The sequence below is a fragment of the Lathyrus oleraceus genome, chromosome 3, assembly GCF_024323335.1.
Source record: "Lathyrus oleraceus cultivar Zhongwan6 chromosome 3, CAAS_Psat_ZW6_1.0, whole genome shotgun sequence".
Lineage (NCBI taxonomy): Eukaryota > Viridiplantae > Streptophyta > Magnoliopsida > Fabales > Fabaceae > Lathyrus > Lathyrus oleraceus.
In genome coordinates this window covers 9,281,072-9,290,023 of record NC_066581.1, presented here as the reverse complement: position 1 = coordinate 9,290,023, position 8,952 = coordinate 9,281,072, and the positions used below count along the sequence as shown (strand labels likewise).

Here is an 8,952-nt window from a genome sequence, read left to right as displayed (position 1 = left end):
TATACTAATAGATTTTCATGATTCTTTAAATTCTTTAATATTTAAAAATGTCGATCTTCATTCATGCTCTCAAGAAAACCATAGTGTTCACCAAAGAACTATACAACCCCCATGTTCTTAATACTAAAAATCTTGCTACAGAAGATCCCATTTCTGATTCTATTTAAAATACAAAAAAAATTTACTAGAGCATGGAACGTGTGGTGCACGGGGTTACAGAATACTATATTTTATTTAGAAAAATTATAATTACAAGGATAAATCATGATTCCCACTATCAAGACAACATACTAAAAAAAACAAATGTACAAATTCACCCTCCAATCTTAGCAAAACATAATGGTTTCATATTCAAATTCAACCGAACCCGAACCCTAATAGTGTTTGCGATACAGTTTGAGTCTTTATTACTCGGATGAAATTCTGAGATCTAATTCATCTAGTTTGAGTCTTTCTTACTCAAATGAAATTCTGAGGTCTAATTCACCTAAAAAAAATTAAGTGAGACCGTCTGAGAGACATTTAGTGATGCATAATAATAAGTCATAAATTACTTTTTAAATAACTAGTAATCAAGTAATGTGTATTATATTATAGCTTACCTACTTAATTATATTCTAGTCTTCAAATATTTCTTAGGTAGCAAGTTTATTTGATTTTCCTTAATTGCTTCAAAATATTTTTTGTCATACATAATACATATATTACTCACTCACACCAATAAAGACTCGGCAAAAGAATCTAACAGTTTTTCATGATTCTCTTCATTCTTCAATACCTGCAAGTACTCTTCATACAATTTCTCAAGAAAACCAGATTGCCATTCCATCTCATTGTTGTTGACCAAATCTTCATGGAACTGTTCACCAAAGAACAATCCAAACCCATCATTCTCTCCCTCTTTTGTTTCTTCTCTTTGCTCTTTTTCCTCTTGGCTTGTTTTTACTGAGTTGGATTCCATGTTTAAGGTACTATCACTTCTTGGTATTATATATGATAAACTCTTGTTGACCCTTATCGCCTTTGGTAGATAAACTAATGTCTTCCTCTCCGAATCATCTTCTGGTACTTTTGTTATGATTTTGTTCTTTTCGTTCTTCTGCTTCTTTTTCTTCTTCTTCTCCTCTGGTTGTTGTTCTTGATTTTTGAGTTTTTTAATGAGATGCGTGTTCCAGTAATTCTTTATCTCATTATCTGTTCTTCCTGGTAATCTTCCGGCAATAAGAGACCATCTATTACCCAGAAGCGAATGCATTCTTATAATAAGATCATCTTCATCAGGAGTTATGTTTCCTCTCTTTATATCCGGTCTCAGATAGTTCATCCATCGAAGTCTGCAACTTTTTCCGCATCTCAAAAGCCCTGCGTTAATCATCAAACCATATTTTCGTAATGTTAGTTCAGCTCGTTTGAGTTAAAGGACCAAGGTTCAACCATAACTAAAAAACTTTGAAGACAAGGAAGAAAAAAAACAGATTAAATTACCAGCTCTTTTTGGAAGTGATCTCCATTGGCCTTCTCCATGAGCTTGAATATATTTGGTGAGCAATGCATCTTCGCGAGAAGTCCACGGACCTCGATGCAACCCAACTTTTGAACAACAAGGAGCTCTTCCCATCTTCTTTTGAAGACAAGAAAGATAGATATTGAAGCAGGCTTATACCAGTTCAGATCATGCTTCCCAAATTCAACTTTGTTCTCTTTTTAAATGTTCAGAAGATAGCTATACCAACTCTTAGAATAATGCATTAAACCCATGGATCATGACATTGTGGTGGTTGTTGAATTTTAAATTGATTAACTGAGTTGAAAGCCAGCAGTGGCTATATTCTGTTTGACCTGTTCCAATTTTATAGGCAGATGCTCTAAATTGGGCCAGCAGCTTTCTGACGATTTCCATGAATGTCAGGCCCAAGCCCATTAGAAAAAGCCCAAATGAATAGCTGTTACTTAATAAATAAACAATGCATTTTCTTTCAGCAAGCAAAAACACAAAAGTAACTTGCATTATTAGTAACTCAGAAGTTTACAATAGATCACATTCCAAGTCATTATAAGAGAACCTAGGAGGAAAATAAGAGAACCTACAGATTGCTTTCTCAACTCAACTTTAATGACACAAGTCAGGTTACAATAATTTTATCTTCTCGACGACGACGATAATAACGCATATTCAACTTTCTCACTATATATTTGGGTCTAATAAAATTATTGTGGGATGAGTACAAAATTTATAATCTGACATTGAATCAAGTGCGGCTTCTAAAGTCTGAACTGTTGAGGTTACACGGCTTAAAATGCAGATCCACTACCTTTGGACTTTCCAAGCATCATGTCTTTTGCTTCATTGATTTTGGAAGCAAGATAATGGCTGCCACCAGCATCTGGATGATTTGCAACCATCACTCTTCGATGTGCTTCTTTGATCTTATCTGTTGGAGTGGTCTGTCTGCCACATTGACAATTGAAAATCAGCATGTGAAGGATGAAAAAGTTTATGGTAAATTTTTTTGTCAAGAGCGCAGTTACACACATAATTCAATAATCGTCAATAAAATTATATAACAAGACATAAGAGGGAAAATACAGGCAAAATAAGAAACACTTCAGCTCATAATGCTCTTTAAGCTCCGGCCAATAAGCAAAACTGAATGAAGTGGTTGAAATTATTCTCATATGTTAAAGCAGTCTAGTCTAAAATCAAACATACCACATTTTAATTTTGAGAAGTACTAAAACTGAAAATTATGAAATCAAAAATAATAAGTTGCTAATTTCAAGTACACTTGAATTTCCACGAAACCAGCCAGAATCAGAAATAGTACTTTTCATCAATTTCTCATCATTCAGGATAGAAAACACTAAAGCTGAAAATCAGTAGACAGTACAGAACTACAGTCTACAGAAGCTATCTGAATCTCAGAGTAATAAGAAATATGGAAAGCAAAATATGGAAAACCTGCACAAAACTTTAAATTCAATCACATAAATAATTATGCTCTCCTGTTCAATTAAACAAAGAAGTGCACTTCCCAAGTCACAAGTTGCAATAGGAGCAGGGTAATATCAAAGTACAATCACATGATTCACAGTTAAAGCAAACTAAGGAGGAATGAATAGCAACATCAAATGGACAAGAATTAGTTCTAGGTAATAAATTATTTTCTTGATTTCTTAGCAATTTGAATCAGTTCGAAGGTATGAACAATTACAAAACTAAGAAAATGAACATCATAGTGGTCAATCCTATGTTAAAGTGTGAAGCAGCTGACCCGCAAAATATTAGATACACACAAGATAGATAATTTATACCAATATCATATATATATATATATATATATATATATATATATATATATATATATATATATATATATATAAACTCAAAGATCTAACATTCAAATTAATAATCAGACGTCAAAATCTAAACTGACAATCTCCATCAATCTCATGCATAATTAAAAGTCCATAACAAGAAAAGCAATGTGATTGTGGTTTAGTGAATGATGGTGTGGCTGTCGAGAAATGAGAATACAGGAACAAAGGCAAGGCAAGTAGTTAATTAATAAATAATGGAATTTAATTAACAGAAAAAGAAAAGCAAAAAACACCATACATGTGATGTGACATAAACAAATTATGAGAATATGAAATGTAAAGTGTGGAGGAAGAACACAACAAAGTAGCAATGTGTATTCCACATCAGTGACAAACTAACCCCAGTAAACAAAACACTGGTATACGCAATTTGGAAATGTGAGGATTCAAAATAAACAACAAGAAAAATTTGCGGGGACTCGAGGTTAACGATATGGATAGAAGCATGATTATGGATAGAACATTATGGCGAAAGTTGATCCATGTAGCCAACCCCACTTAGTGGAATAAGGATTGGTTGTTGTTGTTGTTGTAGTTGCTGTTGTTGTTGACTGACTTGAAACATTTTTATGTCTTAATTTAATGAATAAATCGATATCCAAAAGAAAATGTGACAAACAAAACAATAATGCATTCTTTCATTAAACAAAACTAATAATATCTTGCTAGTTTTTTCTTGAAGTTATTGTTGCAATGACCTTCTCACAATCAATACCTTCAAATCTTAGAAAACAAAAATGACAGTACCTAACACCAAGTATGAGAGCTGCTTCCCTTCTAGTCATAGTAGGCTGAAAACCGCCTTCATAAAATTTACGCAATGCAGGTGGTCTAGCCTTGAACGCTTGCCAAGCCTGAATACCAACCTTACCGGCATATGCTGCAGCAGCCACAGCTATCCCTGCCATTAAAGGTGTAGCCTGTTCCAAATTTCAATTTCAGTTTCACAAAAGAAACACAACTTGAATGTCAACAAATTTTCAAAAGCACTCCTAATAGGTCAAACCCTTCAATAATCCTGGTATCATAAAAAGGGGCATATGGCCAGGACAACTAAAATCCAAAATATGCTAATCAATACAATAAGGGTCTGTTTGGATAAACAACTTATTTGGAGCTTATAGCACAAGTGCTTATCAAAATAAGCACTTATGAAAAAGCTTGCATAAACAATTTTTCTAACAAAAGATAACATAAATTTGAAGTGTTTTTATACGTGCTATAAATTGTTTTCATAAATTAACTTTGAGAACTTATAAAAATAAGCTCAAAAAAGTTAATGAATAATGCTATAAGCTGTTTTAATAAGCTTTTCCAAACATTGTGACAAAACTTATCGACCCATATGTTCAGCCAAAATTTATGACATAAGATAAGCTCAAATAAGTCAATCCAAACAGGCAGGTACTATTCTCATTATATTGTATTGTAACTTAAAACAACAAATAAAAAAGAGTCAACGAGTGTCTGATTGAGTTGGCTTACTTAAGCTTATCTACAGCCATAAACATTTATTTGTCCATAAGTAGTTTTCAGCTTATTTTCATAATCTCTCCAAAATAGCTTATGAAAGCAGCTTATATGAAGACAGTTTAACTTTTATCTAATGCAATAACTTACAAATAAGCACTTAAGTAAGCTGTTTAACCAAACAGAGGCTAAGTATGTCAATTTAGCTTCTGGTTTCAACATATCAATGCAAAACCTCATTCCCAAACCCTCTACCACCCTAGAGCCCAACAAAATTGAAAACAAAACCCAATACATTAAACAGCTAACCTAACATTCAAAAAGAGATCATGGATAAAACTTAAAGGGGATATCAAAAAGTGAGAAACAAAAAAAGCATTTTGGAATCGAAAACTTAAAGGGGAGTGGGGAAAAGCATAGGGTTTTTGTTGTTTATGAGATTACAGACATAACCAGCAGAAATAACGTGTTTAACGAAGAAAGGCTTACCATAATTTGAAAACCTTGACAACGAAATATGGAGAATTCGAAATAGGGTTGAAGAATAGAATGAAACGAAATTTGAGTTTTTGTTTTTGAAATTGTCTTGATTCGCAAGTTAATATTGTTTTCTTGAGAGAGAAAGGGAAGAGAAGCTAGGTTTTTTTTTCCATATGGGTGGGGTGCTGTAAGACAAAAGAGGGTATTGGAAGTAGTCCCATAGCTCATTTATCGTAAAGCCCTTCAGATTATGGGCTATGTAGGTTGGAGGTTTGAAAAACCCTAATTGTAATTGGGTTAGGCATATGTAAGTAAATTTGAGGATGTTTTTAATGCATCCTCGTAATTTTGTATGCACCACGCAAAAATATATAAATGTCCTCAAATTTTGGAGATGTGTCTTCGGACATATTCAAAGATCAGTTAACCTTCAAAACAATTCAGAGATGCATCTCTGAAATATTTTGGAGGTTAAATTGCGTCAGATCCTTATTCTTCCTCATTTCTCATTTTTCTCAAAAGCATTCTTCAAACTCTCTCAATTTGTTTCTCTACACCAACTCAAAACTCATTCATCAAGGCTTAACGAAACTTCAATCACCATCTCTAACATCAGAAACAACATATAAAACATCAATTTCTTGTAAGTTTTTTGAATTTTCGATAATTTTTTTAATTTTAGTGTAAATGAGTAGAAATCAATGATTAGAGTTAGAAATAACATTTAAGATAGTTTAGAAATAATGTATTAGATGTTTGTTGGATGAAAATGATGATCAAAATAAGTTTTTTTGACATTGCATACGGTACATTGACACCATTGAAGCAACTTCTGAGTTGTAGAAAATTTCGGAGATGCATCTCCAAAAAAATTTAGCAGTTTAGTTTCCCAGTAACCGGAGATGCATCTCCGAAATTTACTCAGTCTTTTTTATTTTTTTTATTTTCTTACTTGTGTTATTTTCCTGCATTAATGATCTGCCTTTTACTTTAACTTACTTGCATAATGGCTGATAGACGGGATAGATTGAGGCACGAGATGGCTGTTCAACACGTATATGTATGGAGGGAGAAGAGTCAATAGGTTCAAGAGGCTCCTGGTCCCTCTGGTCAGGAAAATCCATCTACTTCTGAGGCTCGTGTTTCTCCTCATGCCACTTCATCTTCTTCTTCCCGTAGGGCACGAGATTCACCATCTGACGTATCACTGCCTCATCCTCCCACAGGCGTCAGGTTTCACCAGTGTCACCTCTTATTGTTGATGTTGTTGATCCACTCCCACCTTTTACTATTGCGTATGTTGATCCAGTGCCACCTCCGGAGGGTGAGGCTGTTGCGGGTGCCGAGCCAGAGGTAACATTAGTTGAATTCATTATTTATTTTTTTACGTTAATTCTAATTGACAAATTTTTGACATTGATTGTTTTTTATAAATTTCAAGAGCGTGATTTGTAGAAGTTTCTTAACCATGAGAGGAAGATTAATGCATTTACTCAGCCGAATGAGGAATGGTTTCGATCAGTTTTGTCCTTATCTGGCCTGAAGGACTTGTACATGATCAGTTATACTACGGTCAACCACAAGATGCTTAATGAATTGGTGGAGAGATGGAACTCGGAGACCTCGTTATTTTATCTCCCGCATGGTGAGATGTCTATCACACTTGATGATGTCTCGTGTTTGCTACATCTTTCGATCAGAGGGAGATTTCTAGATCATGATAGGATGGCCAAAGACGAGGCACCCGAGATAATGATAGAGTATCTAGGGGTTGATCCAGGGGAGGCGATGGATGAGTTGGATAAGATCAGGGGTGCTCATGCTAGATTTGTATACCTAAAGAAGGTATATGAGGATGCGCTCTTGAGTGCACACCAGGCTGATGGTGATGATGAGCCGGTGGCGCTCCACACCTCGTATGCATTGAGAGTATACCTGCTTTATTTGGTTGGAACTACGATTTTTATGGACAAGAGTGTCACATATACAGACGTCATCTATGAGTACAATTGAGGGGGTGACTTGTTTGGTCTACGTGTATTCGTAGCTGTGAGGTGGCTATATGTGGAAGACGAATCAACGTCACACTACTGGCGGTAATAATTATTGTTCTTTTAATGTTTCTTTGTCATTTTCATTTCCTCTTTGCATAGCCATTACTGATGATTCGTGTGTTCGAAACTTTTCGTTTCAAGGTTGGATCCTTCATCACTTCCGACGCATCTCTGGTTGAGAGAGTGTACCTTATTACACTGAGGATATGTCGTGTGCTACTACTTTTATCCCGCTCAAAAGGAACCAGGTGATCGAGCCTTATATAGTCTATCTTGTCCATTTAGTTGTTGAGGACAGGCACTTCAACAACTATGTTGATCACCGTGAGACGCATACATTTGACGAGATAATGTTATACTCTGGATGGTTGGCATATGGATCGTGTCTCATTGCTCATCATCTGCTCGAGTGCGTCATGCGACAGTTCAACTACACTCAGACCATTCCCCCACACCCTAATGTCTCTTCTCTTCCTACCTTGACACGTATATAGATAGAGAACTTGTTTGATGATTATGAGAGTCATCTGGTACTGGAGGAGGCACGGACTACCATAGCTGAGAGAGACTGGAGCAACCTCGAAGGGTACATCAGATGGTTCTTTAGGGTGTCACGTTCATACATGGTGTAGGCTACTCTAGGAGATCTGCCGAGACTAACTCATCAGGAGATACTAGAGGTATCTTCCCTGATGGGTCTGATGTGAAACAGGTCCTAGATGCCATCATGACGGAGGCACGAGGGGAATTGATGCATCGCAGACAACACTGGGGGACGAGAGAGATTGATGTCTAAGGAGGCAGAGCTAACAAAGAAGGTAGAGGGGGTAAAGGAGAGGTAGTCAGACATACATAGTAGTGTCTTAGTATATAGTTGTAGTATTATGGTATGTATTTTATTTTAATGGTCTTGTTACTTTATTTGTATTTTATTTATGTATGGCGTTTTTTTACCATCTAAAATTATGTATGTAAATTTTTGTTTTTCGATCGTATGGTATGGTTTAAATCTTCATTTGAATACAGATAAATAAAATATAACATGAAAGACTAAGTTTTGAGACGTTACGGAGATGTATCTCCGTAATATTCACGGAGATGCATCTCCGATCCAATTCACGTGTATAATGGCTTCTGAGTGGGATGTATGGTATATTTTAAATTGTTACGGAGATGCATCTCTGGAATATTTCAAAGTTCATTCAAAATTTGGTGTGTCAGAAGATGCGTCTCCTGAAACTAGGGTCATTTAAATAATTCTGCGTGGTGGCTAAGGAACATTTCATGAAATATATTCATAGTTGATCAGTTCAGTAGAAATTCAGAAGATACATAGTTGAAAGTTTGGGCGGGATTTTGAACTATTCAGTTACCTTTGCATGTCAAATACTTCCGGAGATGCATCTCCAGAATAATATGATACTAGCGTCAGCTGCATGATCACACAGTCATTATTGCCATTTTTGTATTTCAACTCAACCCCTCATCAAAAAAACCTTCATTCTCAATCCATTTTTTCACTTCAAATCTCCAATATTTTGGTTCATCACATCAAAGGGAGCAATAGAAG

The 8,952-nt window shown here is 35.3% G+C and overlaps 3 protein-coding genes across 3 annotated transcripts; 1 reads left to right on the top strand and 2 right to left on the bottom strand.

Annotated features, from left to right (window-relative positions):
* Positions 1-627: 627 nt before the first annotated feature.
* Positions 628-1,778, bottom strand: LOC127132091 (transcription factor MYB1). The gene is made up of 2 exons (XM_051060961.1): positions 1,486-1,778; positions 628-1,362 (listed from the first exon to the last, which is right to left on the bottom strand). The coding sequence occupies exons 1-2, from the start codon at positions 1,616-1,618 to the stop codon at positions 713-715; spliced, it is 783 nt and encodes a 260-aa protein (XP_050916918.1). The 5' UTR covers positions 1,619-1,778; the 3' UTR covers positions 628-712.
* Positions 1,779-1,988: 210 nt separating this feature from the next.
* LOC127132092 (mitochondrial import inner membrane translocase subunit TIM14-3) lies at positions 1,989-5,571 on the bottom strand. Its single transcript, XM_051060964.1, has 3 exons — positions 5,338-5,571; positions 4,126-4,298; positions 1,989-2,449 (listed from the first exon to the last, which is right to left on the bottom strand). Exons 1-3 carry the CDS (start codon positions 5,554-5,556, stop codon positions 2,293-2,295), a joined length of 549 nt encoding a protein of 182 aa, XP_050916921.1. The 5' UTR covers positions 5,557-5,571; the 3' UTR covers positions 1,989-2,292.
* Positions 5,572-6,386: 815 nt separating this feature from the next.
* On the top strand, positions 6,387-7,341 carry LOC127128811 (protein MAIN-LIKE 1-like). Its single transcript, XM_051058179.1, has 3 exons — positions 6,387-6,412; positions 6,555-6,681; positions 6,784-7,341. The coding sequence occupies exons 1-3, from the start codon at positions 6,387-6,389 to the stop codon at positions 7,339-7,341; spliced, it is 711 nt and encodes a 236-aa protein (XP_050914136.1).
* The last annotated feature ends 1,611 nt before the right edge of the window (positions 7,342-8,952 follow it).